We start from the raw sequence: 23,032 nt of genomic DNA, 5'->3' as shown, positions 1-23,032 counted from the left end.
ATATATCAGAGACAAAGCGGTAGAAGTTGAACTATGTGGTGCTCATGAATAGCATCAAGTGGATATTAGGAAGGATGCTCAAGAGAGAGAGTTTTTGCCAACCCAAGGTCCATCTCTAACCTTTGGTAAAAATAGAAAGGAAAGAACCACCTCAAAGATCTGACAGTAATAGAATGAAATTCTCTAATTACAAAAGAGAAATTAGTAATTGTTAGATGAACTAGATTAGATGTTAGGTTAGACAACTAGAGGATAATTCTATATAGTGGGTGCCAGTATTTAAGCACCTGTTACATGAATAGTAACTAGAATATTGGCCTACAAGTGCATAAATGTGCACATACTTGGCTTTGGCAGCTTCTGCATGGGATGTGGAAGACATCACAGAAAGGGACCACAGATTCGGGGACCAAATATGTGGTGATGCTGTCAACCACTTGAACTTGCTTTGAAATCACATGACAAAGGCCATTACTGTCACTGCTATGATTAGTCTCTTCAAAGACAAACTGCAGGTGTTCTGAGGCTTCCTCATGAACAGCTGTCAATGTTTTATCAATATGTGCTGCCCCAGTGCTAGAAGGTGCTCATAGATTTCCCTTAAAATGTGTTAAAATAGTTAAGGGCCGGTTTAGTAAATATTTAGTAAACGCTGAATGTGCATTAGGTGAAAAAATTAACACACAGGAAGTGCATAGCCTCTGTGGTAACTGTTGGGGGGAGGCGTGTCCAGTATCTACTCTGTAATTACTACACAGAGCAGACACTTATCACATGGTAAATGCATCAGCAAGTGGATTGGCATTATATGGATGAAATCATATTGCTGACTCCCAACCCCCATTCAGGTTCTAGAGCTCCCATCCCATCTGTTAAGGTTCCAGACCCCCTCATTCCCTCTTCCCGACTCCACCAGGCACTTAGTATTGGTATCCTTGCTTGGTTATAAGTGCAGAAGCAATTTATTTATTTATTTTAACATTTATATCCCCCTTGTGGTAGCAGTAATCTCTGGGGCCTGTCCAGGGGGCTGGATGAGTGGTCAGGAAGCGGATTGTAGATGAATCAGCTTTATTTTTATTGCAGTGGGATGTTTTGTATGATGAGAGACTCCTGCCCAGTTAAACCAATCTGAGCAAGCTGGGAGGAAATATTCAGCGCCAGTTAACCAGACAGTGCCACTGAATATCTCCTCTGACCACCATGGTACTGTTTGGGCAATGCTGCGGCAGTCTGGGGATGGAGTTGAGACAGTTCTGGAAGTTATGCAGGCACCACAGTATTTTATGCTAGTTCCCGCATAGCTAACTGGGCAAGTAGGACCGCTTAAATAGCAGGCCTAACTGCCTGTTTAGCTATATGCAGATGTAGCACTGAATATTGGTCATACCTGCATAACTTCCGAGTATCACCACCCACCCAGACATTCAGTGCTGGTGCCTGAACATGGCCTGATATTGAATTTCCAGGAATAATTTGGCCAGCAGTGATGAGCATTAAAAAAAGCCACTCACTGTTGCTGGCTAAATATCAACTGGCCTTAGTATTTTCTAAATTCTAACATATGAGCTTCTGAGGAAAATTAATCAATGCAAACAAACCACTTATCCACTCATAATCCAAAATTTACTACAGTCCTGTTTATCAAAAAGTGGAGGAAAAAGCCTCAACAGACTCCGTTATTCAAAGATCCATCTTTTCTTTCAAGGAGTTCTTACTGTCATCACTGGCAAAAAAACCTCCATCAATACATCTACTCTTCTTTAATATATCCTTTTATTGTCTGAGCATCTCCCACTTAACCATATCCAACTAAGGCCCAAGTTTCATCTCCTTCTTCAGGGTCTGTGGCAGAGGCAACTGTAAAAGGAAACCTAGTATTAGCATCACACAAATATCAACTGGAACATTTTTAGGCCATTCATTCTAAAAGTTTTGGCTGGAAGGTATGTTTTATAAAATATATATTTTCTTTATATATTGTCATAAAGAAATTAATTAATACAAAGAGGGTCTTTTACAAAGCGGAGCTAGCTTTTTTACCTCGCGGTAAAAATCAGCTGGCGGTAAACGCTGAGACGCCCATTATATTCCTATGGGCATCTCAGTGTTTATTGCCAGCTGATTTTTACTGCAAGCTAAAAATGCTAGCATGGCTTTGTAAAAGGCCCCCAAAAAAGAATTACTTTGAATTAATATTGCAAATGTGTACTCTAAAAGGTAAATCAATGCTGATATTAGTCATTTTAAACTATTCTATGTATGTTTTATATACTGCCAGTTCTCCCCAAAAGAATTCACATCTAGTCATGAAAGATTACAATTGCTAACCATTCAATCAGTAATTTATCATCCCTATCACAGCTCATATAAATATGTCTTCAAGACCTTTTTGAATATAGAATATGATGGTAAAGATTTCATTTCAAGGGGTAACATATTCCAGAGCTTTGCTCCCTGAAATGGAAAGGAATCTTCATGAGTAGACTTTAAGGACCTTATTCTATAAAGGTTATGCTCCTAAAATTTATGTTCCTAAATTAGGAGCATAATCTATTTTGGAGCATAGAGTATGCTCGTAATTTAGGAGCATAAATGTAGGACTATAAATTATGCTTATAAATTAGGAGCATAAATTTAGTAGCATACATTTTAGGAGCGTAAATTTAGGAGCATTACCTATATAGAATAAGATCCTAAGCATTTATTTTTTAAAGAGGGGTAACCTATTTGTAAAGTACAATGAATGAAAAGGCTACGATAAAGGGAAGGTATCATCAATAATACTCCAATCCCTCTGAATTCAACCCATAGATTGATTTAAAAATTAAACATATGATTTTAAATTTAACATGCTGCTGAACCAGTAATCCATGAAAACCTTTCATTAGAAAACCATCTGCTTTGTGCTGTGGTAGAGAAAGCATCCTCTTCAGTAAATAAAAGACAAGTGGACAAACAGAAAGTTAATCTACAATTGACAGGTTGGACATAATTACGCACACTTTGGGAGTCCAGAATTGGATTTCAATTTTAGATTTAATTACCGGCCTTTCCAAAACCAAGTTCTAGGTGAGTTGCAGTTCAGTGCTAGAGTTATTTCCCTCCCTAAGAGGGTTTACAATGTAATTTGTTGTTAGAATAACTGGAGAATGGATTGGATCTGGATTTGCAGGCTTATTCACTAACGTGCATTAAGAAAGCCATTTACCCTCAGATCTGATAAACCTGCATGCCCAAATGTATGCCTAGCATGCAAATTTGCATACAAAAGTTATAGAAAAAGGTAAGTTGTGTGCACAGCTTAATATAATTGACTGTTAATTGGACTTAACAACCAGACCTGAGTCCCTTACAGGTACAAACTGCATAAAAGTCAGTAACACTGTTGCAATGTTTCAAGCAGTACTCTCGTCTCAGCCATTAGTCTAAAACTCCTTATAAATGTTTTAATAAATTTTTATATGTGCCTTGAACTTTTACAAGTATTCATTAAACACTATGGAAACACCATGGCAGCACAGCACTTATCTTGTACAGTCCAATGGGCCCACCGTTTCACTTCGGTGAAAGCTTCCTCAAGAGCAAGTGCTGTGTGATCACACAACATCATAAATTAAAACAGGTCTTCTGTTTGCAATTCAAATTGCAGTTTATCAGTTTATCCAATCACAATGCAGTTTCTCATTTTATCCAATCACAATGCTTCCTTCCTATCCATCCAATCCCAGCGCTGTTTCTCATTTTATCCATTCACAGTTCTTCCTTCCTATCCATCCAGTCACAAGGCAATTGGTCATTTTATCCAATTACAATGATTCCTTCTTAGCCATCCAATCACAGTGCAGTTTCTCATTTTATCCAATCACTTGCTTCAGAACCAAAGCTGATATTTCACAAGAGAACTGCACTAGCTGAGGTATTAGTAAGTCAGTAAGCAAGCAAGCAAGCAGTACAGAAGAAATTTAAAACACAACTGAGATTTTTTATTTTTATTATTACTACTTAAAATGTAGTTTAACTACTGGGCAACTACCAACTGTTTCTGAGTCGTGAAATGTTTTGGATTAACTACTGAAAAGCCCAGCATTGGTATTCTATAATGGAACCTATGTGCCAAATGGAGGCACTGGTTATAGAATTGCCCCATTATTGCACATGTTTGGAAGCCCACTTTCAGCCATTTTCTTATACACAATAGCCTGTGAACACTGACGCTGCACTCTTGTGGAAGGAATTGCAGTGTGTCGTTTTCCCCTTCCTGTCCCCCTCCCCCAAACTGCTTCCTTCACTTTTTTCCCCCCTTCTCTTTGTCTGAACTCTTTCTCTGTGTGTCAAGGCATGGGTGACAGTGTTTATCTGTTTATGGTTGATTCCTGTCTCTGTGTTTCATTTTTGTTTGTGAAAGGTGTGCATGAGCGGAGTGTGTGGCAGGGGCTGAGTAGTCATTCAAAAATTGTGTATGGTGAGATACTTGCAGGATGTCTGGCCAGCCAGGAAAGGACAGCCAGGCTTGGGATAAGGGAAAATGGGAGTAGATATGGATGATAGCATGCCTATCACAAACGAGACAGGAAGAGAGCCTCAGCAGGCAGCCAGACCCAAGAAGATGATGAAAATCAGGAGGCAGGAAGATTAGGAATAAGAGGGAGGCACAGACTGGAGCAGAAAGAGGGAGAAGAATGCAGGCAGGACTGGAGCCACTACAGCAGCTAAACAGCCAGAAACCATCAGACAACCTCCATCACTTAGGAACAACATCATGGATGTCTACTGCACCCTGAACGAGAATGACTTTATACTGGAAAAAGTCATAGACCTTGAGCTGAATGGAAGGAAGTCATAAAGGAGGACCAAAGCTGCCAAGAACAAAATTTGGCAGAGCATCATCCAAGATGTCTGCAGTCTCTGAGTGAAGAAGCACTTTACGAACCTCTGCTGATCCCAGAGACAAAGGATGCTGATAATTCCTGGCACTGCTGTAGGACAGGAGGGAAGGAGGCTTTCTCCACTACCTCACACTGACAGGCCAGCATTGGGGAGGTTGCTACCCTGGGTGCTAATGCCACAAAGGACCCCAAGCCTACACAAAACTAAAGAAAGCACAGTATATTGGTGGGCTTTGGGGCCCCTCCCAGATTTCTGCCCAGGGCCCAAGTATGTCTAGAACTAGCCCAGCTCACTGACCTTGAGGAAAGCCAGCTTGATGCCATCGAGCTAAAGGTGTTTCAAATGCTGATTGTGATCTGGAAACAGCAATAGCCAGAGCAGCTAGATGCACACAAGCAGTAGTTAACACTTCTTTCTTTAAATGTTCTTCAATGTACATTTGGCTTACTAATTTCCAGAGTTCAAAAGAAGCTATATGTGCACTAGCAGCCAGTGAATGTATAACGTCACTATTCATCTATTTTCAGAACTTAAATATGACTGAATAGCCTGATGTGTGAAAGGCAATTCTTTAAGATGGTGCTTATATTTATGAGCCAATGCTGTGCTTAGTTTATAGAATAGTAGCACTTACATGTGTGATTGATGCCAATAATTGGCAGTTCCATATGTAATTGCTAGGTGCTATTCTTAAAAAAAAAAAAAAGCACCTAAATTGCTTACTGTGGGCATACATAGAGGCAGAGCATGGCTCTGTTGCAAAATGAGGCACACAACTTATAGAATGTTGTCAGCTGCTCACATTGCGTGGGGCACTTATGCCAGCTATTGCCCTGTTGTAAGTGGGTGCATGTACATTTTGGCACCCTGATGTGGCTTCGGACTAGCATTCTAAAGTGTGCCTTTTGTGGTGCCTAAGATAAGGTCCCAATTTATAGAACTGTTGCCTACCTGTATGGGAAGGGACTAGTTTTGGGCTGCAGCAAGGGTGGCAATATTCAGCCCAAACTAAACATAAAGGGGCAACTTTATAAAGACATTTTTGTGCCCTTGTGCACTTTAATGGCCTCTTATCTTACTGGTGTAGCATTACACCAGTGTGTACATGATGATGTGTACTTTGCCGCTAGGTGCATATAGAGGAAGAATTTGGGCAGATTATAAGTGGAGTTTGCAAATACACAAGCAGATTATGAATGTCGCGTTCTCGAGGGCCTTGGTATGCTGTCAGGTCCTTGGGGCAGCACTGGGAATCGTGAGCCCTTGGGCCTCTGCCGAGGAGCGGCAGAGGCAGGCAAGACCATCTTGGAACCGGACATACGGAAGAACAGGACTGGAACTCGGGATCGGAAGTAGGCAACTGGCACCGGCGCTTAGCCAGCTTGATGCTTAGCCACCGTTCCGCTAGAGTTGAGCTCCAGCGTGCAGATGGCCGGCAGGACTTGCAGGATAAGGCCGGAACTGGAGACCCAGAGGGCCCACCCTGGGTCTAGGAAACACGAGGGAGACTAGACTAGGAACTAAACTCAGACAGTGTGCTGCTGCACAGCCACTAGCAAGACCCAGAAGACAGACCAAGGAACACAAGGCGTATAGAAGCTTAGCAGGAGCAAGGACTAGGGCAGCATACACACTAGGCAGAACGGGGATCCGGGAATACCCACAGGGTAAACCCTCTAGCTAGGTGGAGACAGGATACAGGAATAATCACCCAGGAAATACACACTAGCTAGTCAAATACAGGATTCAGGATATACACTCAGGATATACAAGCAGGGTTCAAGAGGAAACCAGGAATAGTGGGCCAAGGGTCTTGGCAGGCAACAGAGCAAACAGAGTAAACCAGGAAGAACAGGCCAAGGGTCTGGGCAGGCAGCAGAGCAGACAGAGTAAACCAGGAATACCAAGCCAAGGGTCTGAAGCCATAGCCGCTCCACACACCTAGTGGGAACTCACAAAGGCTGAGGCTTCACATGCAGACAGAGAACAAACACGGACAGAGGCTTCACCCCAAACACAGAGTAAGCCAGGAACAGAGGCTACACCCCAACACAGGGTAAGCCTGGAGCAGAGGCTTCACCCAAACACAGGGTAAGCCAGGAAGGACCCACAGTCCACAGACAGACAGTGGCAGGGAAGACCCCCCCATGGAAGGACAACAGAGACTCAGACACAGAAAGAAACTGGGCTGGAACCCAGAGAGAGGCTAAGCAGTAGTGCAGCAGACACTTACTAAAGGATAGTGATAGGAGTGTACTACCGTCCGCCTGGCCAGGACGAACAGACGGATGCGGAAATGTTAAAGGAAATCAGGGACGCAAACAAACTGGGCAACACAATAATAATGGGGGATTTCAATTACCCGCATATAGACTGGGTTAATGTAACATCTGTACACGCAAGGGACATAAGATTTCTTGATGAAATCAAGGACAGCTTCATGGAACAGCTAGTTCAGGAGCCGACAAGAGAAGGAAAAATACTAGACTTAGTCCTTAGTGGTGCTCATGATCTAGTGCAGGGGGTAACGATACGAGGGCCGCTTGATAACAGTGATCATAATATGATCGGTTTTGATATTGGCATTGAAGGAAGTGAAACTAGGAAATCAAGTACGCTAGCGTTTAACTATAGAAAAGGTGATTACGACAAAATGAGAAAAATGGTGAAAAAAAGACTGAAAGGAGCAGCTCGCAGAGTAAAAAACTTGCATCAGGCGTGGATGCTGTTTAAAAACACCATCCTGGAGGTTCAGGACAAATATATTCCACGTATTAGAAAAAAGGGAAAAAAGACTAAACGTCAGCCGGCGTGGCTAAACAGTAAGATAAAGGAAATCATTAGAGCCAAAAAACAATCCTTCAGAAAGTGGAGAAGAGAACCAACTGAAAGTAACAGGATAGATCATAAGGAATGCCAAGCCAAATGCAAAGCGGAGATAAGGAGGGCAAAAAAGGACTTTGAGAAGAAATTAGCGTTGGAAGCAAAAAATACATAGTAAAAATTTTTTTAGATACATTAAAAGCAGGAAACCGGCCAAAGAGTTGGTTGGGCCGCTGGACGAAAATGGTGTTAAAGGGGCGATCAAGGAGGACAAAGCCGTAGCGGAGAAATTAAATGAATTCTTTGCTTCGGTCTTCACCGAGGAGGATTTGGGGGGGACACCGGTGCCGGAAAGAATATTTGAAGCGGGGGAGTCGGAGAAACTAAACAAATTCTCTGTAACCTTGGAGGATGTAATGGGTCAGTTCAGCAAGCTGAAGAGTAGTAAATCACCGGGACCTGATGGTATTCATCCCAGAGTATTAATAGAACTAAAAAATGAACTTGCGGAGCTACTGTTAGAAATATGCAATCTGTCCCTAAAATCGAGTGTAGTACCGGAAGACTGGAGGGTAGCCAATGTTACTCCGATTTTTAAGAAGGGTTCCAGAGGAGATCCGGGAAATTATAGACCGGTGAGTCTGACGTCGGTGCCGGGCAAGATGGTGGAGGCTATTATTAAGAATAAAATTGCAGAGCATATACAAAAACATGGACTGATGAGACAAAGTCAGCACGGATTTAGTGAAGGGAAGTCTTGCCTCACCAATCTAATGCATTTTTTTGAGGGGGTAAGCAAACATGTGGACAATGGGGAGCCGGTTGATATTGTATATCTGGATTTTCAGAAGGCACGAAAGTGCCGCACGAAAGACTCCTGAAGAAATTGCAGAGTCATGGAATCGGAGGTAGGGTATTATTATGGATTAAGAACTGGTTGAAAGATAGGAAGCAGAGAGTAGGATTGCGTGGCCAGTATTCTCAGTGGAGGAGGGTAGTTAGTGGGGTCCCGCAGGGGTCTGTGCTGGGTCCGTTGCTTTTTAATGTATTCATAAATGACCTAGAGATGGGAATAACTAGTGAGGTAATTAAATTCGCCGATGACACGAAATTATTCAGGGTCGTCAAGTCGCAGGAGGAATGTGAACGATTACAGGAGGACCTTGCGAGACTGGGAGAATGGGCGTGCAAGTGGCAGATGAAGTTCAATGTTGACAAGTGCAAAGTGATGCATGTGGGTAAGAGGAACCCGAATTATAGCTACGTCTTGCAAGGTTCCGCGTTAGGAGTTACGGATCAAGAAAGGGATCTGGGTGTCGTCGTCGATGATACGCTGAAACCTTCTGCTCAGTGTGCTGCTGCGGCTAGGAAAGCGAATAGAATGTTGGGTGTTATTAGGAAGGGTATGGAGTCCAGGTGTGCGGATGTTATAATGCCGTTGTATCGCTCCATGGTGCGACCGCACCTGGAGTATTGTGTTCAGTACTGGTCTCCGTATCTCAAAAAAGATATAGTAGAATTGGAAAAGGTACAGCGAAGGGCGACGAAAATGATAGTGGGGATGGGACGACTTTCCTATGAAGAGAGGCTGAGAAGGCTAGGGCTTTTCAGCTTGGAGAAGAGACGGCTGAGGGGAGATATGATAGAAGTGTATAAAATAATGAGTGGAATGGATCGGGTGGATGTGAAGCGACTGTTCACGCTATCCAAAAATACTAGGACTAGAGGGCATGAGTTGAAGCTACAGTGTGGTAAATTTAAAACGAATCGGAGAAAATTTTTCTTCACCCAACGTGTAATTAGACTCTGGAATTCGTTGCCAGAGAACGTGGTACGGGCGGTTAGCTTGACGGAGTTTAAAAAGGGGTTAGATAGATTCCTAAAGGACAAGTCCATAGACCGCTATTAAATGGACTTGGAAAAATTCCGCATTTTTAGGTATAACTTGTCTGGAATGTTTTTACGTTTGGGGAGCGTGCCAGGTGCCCTTGACCTGGATTGGCCACTGTCGGTGACAGGATGCTGGGCTAGATGGACCTTTGGTCTTTCCCAGTATGGCACTACTTATGTACTTATGTAACCTGACCTGGCCTAAGAGCATAACACTTATGCAGAGGCCCTGACTGCAAGCACAGCACTTCCTTATGAAGGCTCTCACTGATGAGTCACCAGCAGTAGGACAGAAGCAGGAAGTACACTGACCCCAAAGAGAGGCTTGACACACATAGGAAGTGAGCCCACAGGAAAGACAAGCAGGAGCCATCTTGGAAGCTGGCACAGAGCCGGTGGCAGCCATCTTAGATGCTGGCTCCCTAGAGAGGCATAGCCCACACAGGTGAGGTCTAGTGAAGCAATCAGCACAGAGACTAGAGACAAGACAAACACAGACAGAAGCCAGCAGAGCTGCTGACCCCCAGAAAGAAGGTAAGGCTGAGGGTGGTCACGGCCACAGACGTGACAATAAAATATGCTAATTTAACCATGTACTTGAATAATCTAGGCATGGACATCTACAACGGGTGGTGGTATAAATGTTCATGTCTGCAAGGTAAGTGAGATTTCTGCTGCTTAAGCTAGTATTTTATAAAGGCATCTAGGTGTTTGTGTGCTTTTATAAAATAGCACCTAAACAGAGTGGTTTTTATCTAGTGGCTCCTTGCTCCTTTCGGTTCTCTCCCGAGGGACAAGCAAGCTCTGCAAGACTCCTGGGAACTTGTCTGTCCCTAGCAATAGAAAACACAATATTGAAGCATTGCCCCCAGTGCCGTAGCGAGGGCAGCTGACACCCGGGGATGCTGCACGGCACACACCCCCTTGGCATGCATTCTTACCACTACCATAGGAAAAGGGGCGGGCGGAAGGAGCAGTCCGCCCCGAGTGCACGTCACTAGGAGCTGCGTCGGCTCCTGGTTCCCTGCTCTCTCTGCCCCGGAACAGGAAGTAACCTGTTCCGGGGCAGAGGGAGCAGGGAACTAGCGGAGCCGACACCCCCCCAGCGGTGCGCACCCGGGGTGGACCGCCCCACCGCCCCCCCTTCCTACGCCACTGATTGCCCCCCCACTGACAACAATGCAGTTGGAGGACTCCCGTTCAGCTTAGAGAGAACAGTATGTCCAGTGCTGTTCTGTACGGGTGCACAACTGTGGAATATCATGCAAATGCATGGGGGCATATACCTGGGTGGAGCATAACTGGGAAATGGACAGGGTTCCACCTTACAAAATAGTATAAGTTATGTGCTCCCTTGCCACATTTACATGACTGCAATTACACCAGGTCCAACTGCTGGTGTAACTGCAGATGCATAAATGTTAGCATCAGACCACCTAAATGAAAGCGGTCACTTATAGAATTGCCCGCTAAGTTGCATAGTTATCAACATGAACCACTAACTCATACTATTTTAGTACAGGTCCCATTTCATGCATATCATTTATTCTATGGGGTTTTTTTTACAACAGACATGTAATGATCTTTTACCTTGTTCTTCAGTTATTCATTTTTATATGTATTTCATTTATCATGTTTCCAATGTGATTGTATTCACATTTTTTCATTATGTATGATTTTAAGATTCCATATGATTGTTTTATCACTATACTTGATTTTATCATTATACATGAAGAAGGGCAACCTTCGAAAGCTTATCAAGAAATTTATTAAGTTATGTCCAATAAAAAAGGTATCATCATTTTCTTTTCCATGTTTTATTTTGTGATAAGTATGAGGCTGTCCTATCCGGGGTAGGCCACTAGAGGGCGCTAGTAGGAGAATAGGTGGAGGTCACTAGGACCGGGGAGAGCCCTGGGATGTCCACAGGTGTAGGAGGTGATGGGCTGGGTCCTGTGTAGCTAATTAACCACTTTATACCCCACCTGAGTTGTGAAAGGAAGGGAAGTGAGCTGGCAGCAGAAGAAGAGAGATCCCCCTGGAAGATACAGGCTAACCCTATGGACTTGTTGTGGACTGTGTGTCCAAAGGAGATCAGCAGGCTGAAAATCCTGGGGTAAGAAGTCCCTAAAGCATTAGTGTTTGACTGTGTGTCCTCAGTACTTATAGGAACTGTGTGTTCAGTGAAAGGACTGTGTGTCCAAAGAAGAAAGGACTGTGTGTCCAGAACTGTGTGTTCAAAGAGGGAGGACTGTGTGTTCAAAGAGAGGACTGTGGGTTCAAAGAAGAAAGGACTGTGTGTCCAAAGTACTGAGAGAAGCAGGCTGAAAAGCCTGGGGTTGAGAGTCCCCAAAGTATTGGTGTAGTACTGAGCTCATGTATCTGTGTGGGGAGGCTCAATGTGAAGATCTATGAAAGCATAAAGTGTTAAGCTAGAAGAAGTGTGCCCAGGGGCTGGAATAAAGAGTTGCCTGAGAAATATGCAGTTGGTGAGACCTGTTTAATTTGCTTAGTGGGAACCAGGTTACCCTGAGCGAGAAGGGGTAGCACACTAATTTGCATATGATCTGCATATTGAGAACCAGGTCACCCTGAGTGAGAAGGGGGATATCACAATTTCTATTGATTATCATTATACATGATTTTAAGATTGTCTATTTGTGTATTCGTCTTATTTATGTATGTATCTGTTTTTTACTTATATAGACTCCTGAGGCAGGCACAAATGTGCCGAAACATGGTACCATGTTGAGTCAGTTTAAATAAACACCTATAATTTCACTTTGGAGTCCGGAGTCTGTTTTCGAAGAGCCTGATCCAGGTCCCGCTCCTTGTTGTTTGATGTTACCACTAAAATAGCATGTCTTAACATTTGCCCAGATTAATAATGTTCCCCTAAATGTCTTCAAAGCATGTTACTGGGTGTTTCTATTTTGTACCCAGCAGCAGAAGTCAGTGATGCCAACTCATCTGCTATTCAGCTGAACATGGGATAAGCCAGTACTGTGTACTCAAGTGTTTTCTGGGCAAATATCAGATGTGTTCCATGGCTCACAAAGTTACGTGAATTTTTTTTTTCATTAATGTAGTATGAGGAATGCCCTCTCACATGCCTGGACAATAGTTTTGCCCTCTTCTTAGGGTACGACAGTATATTCAAGTTAAATGACTACTACTACTACTATAAATCACTTCTATAGTGCTACCAGTCTTACGCAGCGCTTTACAATTGAACATGAAGAAGACAGTCCCTGCTCAAAAGAGCTTACAATCTAAATCAGGACAGTATAAAATTCATTTTGTGCCTTTTGCTCCTAGCATTTCAGGTCTTTCTTGGGAAAGATGACGTCTCTCAGGACATAGAAGAAGTTCTAGCAGAGAGCAGAATACAGAGAAACATTCACACGGCATCGGTGCTGGAACTTCTGAAAAATCACTCTGTGCGCTGGCAGATAATTACAGTTATTGTTACCATGGCCTGCTACCAGCTATGTGGGCTTAATGCAGTAAGTATTCTGCAAGCTATTGCTTATGAAAACTACATTTTTGTGTGTCCTTGTATTTGAAAACCTTTGCAGTCACACTTAGGGATCCTTTTACCAAGCTTCAGTAAAAGGACTCCTGCAGTGGTGTCAGCGCGCGGATTCACTGCTCGCCAAGGTCCCCTTTTGCCACAGTGGGTAAAAGAGTTTTTTTTTTTTTTTTAAAGAAGGAAATGGCCATACAGTAAGTTAAGCATTTGCCATGCAGCCATTTCCTGGAGGAGCCCTTACTGCCTCTTATTTAGGTAACCCAATGGTAATCAGGCAGCGCGCTGCGCACGGCACTACCCAATTACCGCCGGGTAAGCCTCAGCGTGCACACAGGGTAGGGGAGAGAGGCGAAATCTCTTAGACAAGAGACACCAGACATGGATTGGATAGGATGGGATGGGAGGGGAGGGGAGGAGAGAATCGCTGGGCATGGAGGGGGAGGGCAGGGGAGAGAGGAGAAATCGCTTAGACGACAGCCTTCCTAGGGCCCGTTTCATTTTTCACGAAACAGGCTTTTTTGCTTGTTATATATAATCAGAATAGCTTGTCAGTTCTACATTTGTTACTTTGTGAGCTACATTGAACTTGAATTTTATTTGATACTAGTAAAAAAGGCCCGTTCCTGAAGGAAATGAAACGGGTGCTAGCAAGGTTGTCCTCTAATGGCAATTATGTTTTTAAGGGAACTGTTAAGAGAGAGTATGTGTGAGACAGAGTGAATGAGTATGTGTGAGGGAGAAAGAGTGTGTGTCAGAGAGAGAGAGAGAGAGAATGTGTGTGTCTATCTGTGTGAGTGAGAGAGTGTAGTGTGTGTCCTGTGTGCACCAATTATGCTCTCTCCCCTGCATTCACCCATATGCAGCAAACGTCCTCTGTGCCCTGCCCCCTTCATCCATCCATGTGCAGCATCTCTCCCCTGCTCCCTCCATCCATCGTGGTGCAGCAATTCTCCTCTGTCCCTTGCATTCTCTGCATTCTCCCCTGGCCTCTCCTCCGTCCACCCATATCCAGGGCCCCCCTCCCTCCATCTCTCTCCCCTCTGAGTTCCAGGTCCCCCTCCCCCTCCCCTTTGAGTTCCAGGACCCCCGACCCCCCTCCCCTCCCCTTTGAGTTCCAGGACCCCCAACCCCCTCCCCTTCGAGTTCCAGGATCCCTGAACAGAAAGGAAATGGGCGCTAGCAAAGGTCCAAGGCCCCCTCCCTCCGTCCTACCACTGTCCAGGCGGCATCATTGGGGAACACAGAGCCTAGGCTGCCGTAGCCACGTGGCGTGCACTTCCGGCACACGCAGGCAGGGCTGTTTTGATATTTTCTTTGGTGCTCCACGTCACAGCTGGCCTCACACTGGCTCGGGCCCGACTCGTCCGGATTCGCCGCTCCTGTCATTGCGGCTACTCCCCTCTTCCCTCTGCTAGCCAATCTAATGTCTCCTTTCCCTCATCTCCTCCCTCTGGCCCTGATGCATCCAAATTCGCCACTCCTGTTTTCGCAGCTCCTCCCCTCTTTCCTCTGCTAGCCAATCTGGTGTCTCCTTTCCCTCGTCTCCTCCCTCCTGCCCTGATGCATCTGAATTCGCCACTCCTGTCTTCACAGCTCCTCCCCTCTGCTGGCCAATCTGGTGTCTCTTTTCCTTCATAGCCTCCCCCATGTCCTGCATCAGTGTGTGTGTGTTTCCCTGGCAACTATACAGAGTTCCCTCGAGGGCGGGGCGATTACGAACCCCAGGAACACTACACGGCTTCACTGCCACGCTGCCACGGAGTCAGCTTCAGAATGTTGGAGGTGCGAATTATTATATTAGATAATGTGAGTTACAAATGTCATAAAGAAATAAATAGGATTACCTCAAAACTAGCATTAGGAGAACAGAAGAGCCTTTTAGAACCCAGGTCCAAATGGGACACAATCTACTGGGGATCACTGCTGTCTCGCAAGAAAACATCAGAGAGATTTCCAGTAACATCCAGGTGTGGCCCGGAAGGAGGGGGAAAACTGGGGTGATGTCTGGACGGGGGGTGCTGCTTTTGTACCGTGCTCTTACTTGAAACCCTAGATCCAAACTAGGAGCTGGCACTTGTGCATCCTCAGAACAGGAACAAATGTTGAAGTTATTTTTTCCAAGTACACCCCTCCCACCGTCCTCCATGCCTTTCATTGGAAGAAGGAGTGATGCTCACTTGCACCTGCTCTCCGGGCCGCATCTTTAAAATGGTGGTGTTTCGCCCTGCCCAGTGCATACTGGGATGCACTAGGCAGGGTCTAACAACCATATAAGGGGTCCACCGGGCTATATTGTGAGGGGGAAGGGATTGGACCAAATTAGACTAGACCACAAGACTACCAGGGCATTCTTTAAGTTTGGGGGGGGGCGCATTACTCATGCTCAGGAGGGGGTGGTCCATTACCCACCAGGATTTTTAAGACGGATCCTGTCCAGGGATGAAGGTTGGGTGGGAGGGAGAGAAGGGGTGTCGCTAAACACTTCTTTTCTCAACAAACCTTTTGTTATGCTGCCCCAGACCTGATGGAAAGTTTCCTGCACTAAATGCGCTTGGGGAAACCTCTTTTAACATAGTAACATAGTAGATGACGGCAGAAAAAGACCTGCGTAGTCCATCCAGTCTGCCCAACAAGATAAACTCATATGTGTATCCTTACCTTGATTTGTACCTGCCTTTTCAGGGCATAGACCGTACAAGTCTGCCCAGCAGTATTTCCCGCCTCCCAACCACCAGTCCCGCCTCCCATCACCGGCTCTGGCACAGACCGTATAAGTCTGCCCTCCACTATCCTCACCTCCCAACCACCAACCCCTCTTCCCCCACCTGCTCCACCACCCAATTTCGGCTAAGCTGCTGAGGATCCAATCCTACTGCACAAGATTCCTTTATGCATATCCCACGCATGTTTGAATTCCGTTACCGTTTTCATCTCCACCACCTCACGCGGGAGGGCATTCCAAGTATCCACTACTCTCTCCGTGAAAAAATACTTCCTGACATTTTTCTTGAGTCTGCCCCCCTTCAATCTCATTTCATGTCCTCTCGTTCTACCGCCTTCCCATCTCCGGAAAAGATTCGTTTGCGGATTAATACCGTTCAAATATTTGAACGTCTGTATCATATCACCCCTGTTCCTCCTTTCCTCCAGGGTATACATGTTCAGGTCAGCAAGTCTCTCTTCATACGTCTTGGAACACAAATCCCATACCATTCTCGTAGCTTTTCTTTGCACCGCTTCCATTTTTTTAACATCCTTCGCAAGGTATGGCCTCCAAAACTGAACACAATACTCCAGGTGGGGCCTCACCAAGGACTTATACAGGGGCATCAACACTTCCTTTCTTCTGCTGATCACACCTCTCTCTATACAGCCTAGCAACCTTCTCGCTACGGCCACCGCCTTGTCACACTGTTTCGTCACCTTCAGATCCTCGGATACTATCACTCCAAGATCCCTCTCCCCCTCAGTACCTATCAGACTCTCACCGCCTAACACATAAGTCTCTCGTGGGTTTCTACTCCCTAAATGCATCACTTTGCATTTCTTCGCATTGAATTTTAATTGCCAAACCTTAGACCATTCTTCTAGCTTCCTCAGATCCTTTTTCATGCTTTCCACTACCTCCCGGGTGTCCACTGTGTTGCAAATCTTAGTATCATCCGCAAATAGGCAAACTTTACCTTCTAACCCTTCGGCAATGTCACTCACAAATATATTGAACAGAATCGGCCCCAGCACTGATCCCTGAGGCACTCCACTACTCACCTTTCCCTCCTCCGAGCGAACTCCATTTACCACCACCCTCTAGCGTCTGGCCGTCAACCAGTTCCTAATCCAGTTCACCACTTCGGGACCTATCTTCAGCCCATCGAGTTTATTTAAGAGCCTCCTGTGGGGTACTGTGTCAAAAGCTTTGCTAAAATCTAAGTAGATTACGTCTATAGCACATCGCTAAATAGTAGTAGTAGTAGTCGATGATTCAATTCTCCAGTTACCCAATCAAAGAATTCAATGAGATTCGTTTGGCACGATTTCCCTTTGGTAAAACCATGTTGTCTCGGATCTTGCAACTTATTGGCTTCCAGGAAATTCACTATCCTTTCCTTCAGCATCGCTTCCATTACTTTTCCAATAACCGAAGTGAGGCTTACCGACCTGTAGTTTCCAGCTTCTTCCCTATCACCACTTTTGTGAAGAGGGACCACCTCCGCCGTTTTCCAATCCCTCGGAACCTCACCTGTCTCCAAGGATTTATTAAACAAATCTTTAAGAGGACCCGCCAGAACCTCTCTGAGCTCCCTCAATATTCTGGGGTGGATCCCGTCCGGTCCCATGGCTTTGTCCACCTTTAGCTTTCCAAGTTGTTTTATTTTAACATAGCTGCAGGATAACTAATGAGTGCATTTAAATGTATTTAAATGTGGTTTGCTTTAATGGTTTCAGCGTCTGCTATGAAACTGTTAGAGCATTCAGCACACAGTAACATGTGTGCAAGCCCAAAGCTATTCCCCTTTTAGCGCCAATATTAATTTTGAGCATCAGCCCCCAAAATACATTCTACATTATTGGCTGTGCCATCAATGCATAGTAGCAATTATTGCTCTGTGATGACTGCATGACTGATTTCCCCAAAGTGTCGGGAATGCCCCCAACTGTTAACGCAAAGGTCTTGTACTTAACCACACCTTAACTCTGAATATTAAGTACAAAATCTTAGTGGAAATTATTAAGTAAGTCCCTGAGTGATTTATTTTCATATTGACTGTATGTCTAGCTTGTCAGAATTCAAATGATCCTGCAAGTCAGATGTCTCATCCTTAAAATTGATGCTCTCAGCTCATGGACATAATACATCATTTGCACCATATCACACTATTCATTAAGTTTTTATATGCCAGAGTTTATCTGAAAGCAAAATGTGCAGATGACATGAGTGACACGGTGCTGACAGAAAGAGACCAGTCATATGCAGAAATAATTAAACTGTGTGTGGGGAATGAGTGACATACAAATAAGGAACTATTTCACAGTACATTGAATAACAAGTGATGCCATCTTTTGCAACTACAAATGAAACAGATCTGTTGAGCTCAGCTTCTAGTGTCAAAAGCATTGGCAGATCCCAAACAGCAGATCTGTTGCTTATAGCTCATATGTATGTTAACCTATGGGGGTAATTTGTGTCTGCATTGCAGCAAGTGAAAATATCTATGCCTATTTTTCAGTGAGGTAATGTTATAAAGTTACATAGGCTTGGGATACAGTGAACCCAAATGATTGCCTTGTTAACCATGGAGAGATGTGGAATATCAAATATCACCTCAGCGAACAGGGTGAATTTTCAATAGATCCGGGAGCCTTTTTGGATTGCTCTTATGACCATGGCAAGAAGTAGGATACTAAACTTCCTGTAGTTCTCAATTTTGCAAGCTACCCTCACTGTTCTTTACAATTGTGTATTACTTTTTTTTTGTTACATTTGTACCCCACACTTTCCCAGTCATGGCAGACTTAATGCGGCTCACATATTACATATTATATACAGGTACTTATTTGTACCTGGGGCAATGGAGGGTTAAGTGACTTGCCCAGAGTCACAAGGAGCTGCCTGTGTCTGAAGTGGGAATTGAACTCAGTTCCTCAGGACCAAAGTCCACCACCCTAACCACTAGGTCATTCCTCCACAGGGAAGGGGAATGGGACTCGATATACCACTTTTCTACAGTTTTTGCAACCACATCAAAAGCGATTTATCTGGGGCAACAGAGGGTTAAGTGACTTTACCCAGAGTCACAAGGAGCTGCAGCGGGAATCGATCCCAGTTCCCCAAGACCAAAGTCCTCTGCACTAACCACTAGGCTACTCCTCCACTACTTGGGGAGGGTGGTCAGGTTGGGGAGGGATGGATGGGGATTGAAGCTGGTGAAAATATCCTGTATTATAGACTAGACAAACTTGAAAAACGGGGGATATATATTAAAAAATAGTTATGTCAGTTATATCAAAACTTCAGCATCTTTTACAGCTATTATAATCAAATACCTTTATTATCAGTAATGTACCAACATTCTCAGTAAATTCTCATATGGAGGCGGAGAATTTTTGAATCCACCAAAATGTTTATGAATCGACCATAATGTCATATGGAGGCGTGACTCTACAGTGAGAACAGTTTGTTCCACATTTTGAGGATCATTTGACTTGAGGATTATCACAACAAGAACTGAGATTTTGATCTCTGAATACAAAAAAGAACATTGAGATAAGTACTTTTAATCACAAGAAGAACATTGTGACAAGTATTCAGATTGTGTCCTCCGTATTTCTATTGCAATTCGTACTATTTGACATTCCTGCTTGTGTGATTAAGATCTTTATGTATATTTTATGCTGTGGTATGATTGAGAGAGAAATGTGTAAGGTTGGGTAAGGATGAGTGGTATGTTGTTGGGTTTTATTGTGTAATACAATTTACTGAGAATTTTGGTACATTATTGATAATAAAGGTATTTGATTATAATAGTTGTAAAAGATGCTGAAGTATAGACTAGAAGTCATTTTGGTTGATCTATGTCTATATGGGACACAGAATAGCGTTGTAACAGATGGACATATGGAATTAGGGAGTGTACTGTTCTTCGTGTGTATGTTTTACCGAAAAATTTAAGTGTATTTAATTGATGATGTTTAACAAAATAAAAAAAGAGTTAAATATAAAGCTACAAAGCCACATTTTGCCTTTACAAAACAGGTGCAAACTATGGGGCTCCATTGGATGTGCTGAGACATCTCACAGTAGTGTGTCAATCATCGTGTGCTAATCCTGCCATTCTAAATAATAGTTTGCATTTTTGGACTTGGGAGATGTGTCTTTGGGTGAAGAATAAGCATGCCCTGTGCTAATTGGGTACATTGCTGTGTGCTGCCTGATTATCCCAGGAGTAGTGCGGGAGCCCTTACCACCTAGTAAATAGGTGGCGGTAAGGGCTGTCATGGTAATGGTCATGCGGTAATTGGGAAATTAGCACATGGTTATTACAGGACAATATAGAAATGCGGCCATTTTACTGCTGCTCTAAAAGCAGTGCATGGTAAACTCACACGCTACAAACAGTGCCAGCCACTTTTGAGCTTGGCTTAGTAAAAGGGCCCCTATGTGCCTTAACAACCTAGCTCCCCTGCTGTAAAATTACTGTCCATGTTAGTAAATAGGGTCCATTGAAATTAATGGTGATTATTAACAATGTGCATAAACTTGTAATGCATTTTTGGAAATAGGTCTCATATTTCTCTTACTTTTGCCCTCAAAATACCATAACTTATAAATTACAAATCACATTCCATATACCATATTTTGAATAACATAGTAGATGACGGCAGAAAAAAGACCTGTACAGTCCATCCAGTCTGCCCAACAAGATAAACTCATATGTGCTACTTTATGTGTATACCTGACCTTCATTTGTATCTGCCATTTTCAGGGCACAGACCGTAGAAGTCTGCCCAGCACTAGCCCCACCTCCCACCACCAGCTCTGCCACCCAATCTCCGCTAAGCTTCTGAGGATCCATTCCTTCTGAACAGGATTCCTCTATGTTTATCCCATGCATTTTTGAATTCCGTTACCGTTTTCATCTCCACCACCTCCCACGGGAGGGCACTCCAAGTATCCACTACTCTCTCCGTGAAAAAATACTTCCTGACATTTTTCTTGAGTCTGCCCCCCTTCAATTTCATTTCATGTCCTCTAGTTCTACTGCCTTCCCATCTACAGGAAAGGATCGCTTGTGGATTAATACCTTTCAAATATTTGAATGTATATCACCCCTCTTTCTCCTTTCCTCCAGGGTATACATGTTCAGGTCAGCAAATCTCTCCTCATACGTCTTGTAACGCAAATCCCGCACCATTTTTGTAGCTTTTCTTTGCACCGCTTCAATTCTTTTTAAATCCTTAGCAAGATACGGCCTCCAAAACTGAACATAATACTCCAGGTCGGGCCTCACCAATGACTTATACAGGGACATCGACACCTCCTTTCTTCTGTTGGTCACACCTCTTATACAGCCTAGCAACCTTCTAGCTAAGGCCACTGCCTTGTCACACTGTTTCGTCGCCTTCAGATCCTCAGATACTATCACCCCAAGATCCCTCTCCCCTTCTGTACATATCAGACTCTCATCACCTAACACATACGTCTCCCGTGGATTTCTACTCCCTGAGTGCATCACTTTGCATTTCTTTGCATTGAATTTTAATTGCCAAACCTTAGACCATTCTTCTAGCTTCTGCAGATCCTTTTTCATGTTTTCCACTCCCTCCTGGATGTCCACTGTTACAAATCTTAGTATCATCCGCAAAAAGGCAAACTTTACCTTCTAACCCTTCGGCAATGTCACTCACAAATATATTGAACAGTATCGGCCCCTGAGGCACTTCTCTGCTCACCTTTCCCTCCTCCGAGCGAATTCCATTAACCACCACCCTCTGGCATCTGTCCGTCAACCAGTTCCTATTCCAGTTCACCACGTCGGGTCCTATCTTCAGCTTGTCAAGTTTATTCAAGAGCCTTCTGTGGGGGAACCGTGTCAAAAGCTTTGCTGAAATCTAAGTAGATTATATCTAGAGCACGTCCCTGATTCAGTTCTCCAGTCACCCAGTCAAAGAATTCAATGAGATTCATCTGGCACCCTTTGGTAAAATCATGTTGTCTCGGATCTTGCAACTTATTGGCTTCCAGGAAATTCACTATCCTTTCCTTCAGCATCGCTTCCATTACTTTTACAATAACCGAAGTGAGGCTTACTGGCCTGTAGTTTCCAGCTTCTTCCCTATCACCACTTTTGTGAATAGGGACCACATCCGCTGTTCTCCAATCCCACGGAACCTCTTCCATCTCCAAGGATTTATATCTTTAAGAGGACCCACCAGAAACTCTCTGAACTCCCTCAATATCCTGGGGTGGATCCTGTCTGGTCCCATGGCTTTGTCTACCTTTAGATTTTCAAGTTGTTCATACACACTGTCTTCCGTGAATGGTGCTATATCCACTCCATTCTCATAAGTACTTTTGCCACTCAATCGTGGTCCTTCTCCAGGATTTTCTTCTGTGAAAACAGAACAAAAGTATCTATTTAGCAAATTTGATTTTTCTTCATCATTATCTATATAGCGGTTCGCAGCATCTTTCAGTCTCACAATTCCAATTTTAGTCTTCCTCCTTTCACTAATATACCTGAAGAAATTTTTGTCACTCCTCCTTACCTTTCTAGCCATTTGTTCTTCCACTTGCGCTTTCACCAGACGTATCTCTCTCTTGGCTTCTTTCAGTTTCATCCAGTATTCCTCTCCGTGTTCCTCTTCTTGAGTTTTTCTATATTTCAGGAACGCCAACTCTTTAGCCTTTATTTTCTCAGCCACTTGCTTGGAGAACCATATCGGTTTCCTTTTTCTCTTGCTTTTATTTACTCTAGTTACATAAAGGTTTGTGGCCATATTTATAGCTTCTTTCAGCCTGGACCACTGTCCATCCACTTCTCGTTTGTCCTCCCAGCCCATGAGCTCTTTCCTCAGGTATTCCCCATTTTACTAAAGTCAGCATGCTTGAAATCCAGGAAAGGACATATGCAATTCCACCTTGTATTTCACAATGGCTTTTGAAACACAGGGCCTCTTGTAAAATACATGTAAGGATGCACAGAACTGTATGTCCATCTTGCAGAACAGTGATTTTAAAAAGCTGCATTTGGAGAAGAACACCATGCAGCTCTATCCCCACATGTGCCTGGGAGCAGCTTTATTAAATCATTGCTCTCATTCTCCATACATACTCTTATCCTGCGACACCAATTTTTGGAGTCATCTCCCCCACCCCATGCCCACAGATATCATGTC

At 43.9% G+C, this 23,032-nt stretch overlaps 1 protein-coding gene across 1 annotated transcript in view; it reads left to right on the top strand.

Annotated features, from left to right (window-relative positions):
- Nucleotides 1-23,032, top strand: part of SLC2A9 (solute carrier family 2 member 9) — a 200,305-nt gene that overhangs the window by 106,996 nt on the left and 70,277 nt on the right. The window contains exon 8 of the mRNA XM_030191186.1: nt 12,922-13,109. Within this exon, the coding sequence (XP_030047046.1) occupies nt 12,922-13,109 (188 nt within the window). The remainder of the gene's footprint in view (nt 1-12,921; nt 13,110-23,032) is intronic.

This window comes from Microcaecilia unicolor, chromosome 2, assembly GCF_901765095.1.
Source record: "Microcaecilia unicolor chromosome 2, aMicUni1.1, whole genome shotgun sequence".
Classification (NCBI taxonomy): domain Eukaryota; kingdom Metazoa; phylum Chordata; class Amphibia; order Gymnophiona; family Siphonopidae; genus Microcaecilia; species Microcaecilia unicolor.
This window is presented reverse-complemented; position numbering and strand designations above follow the sequence as displayed.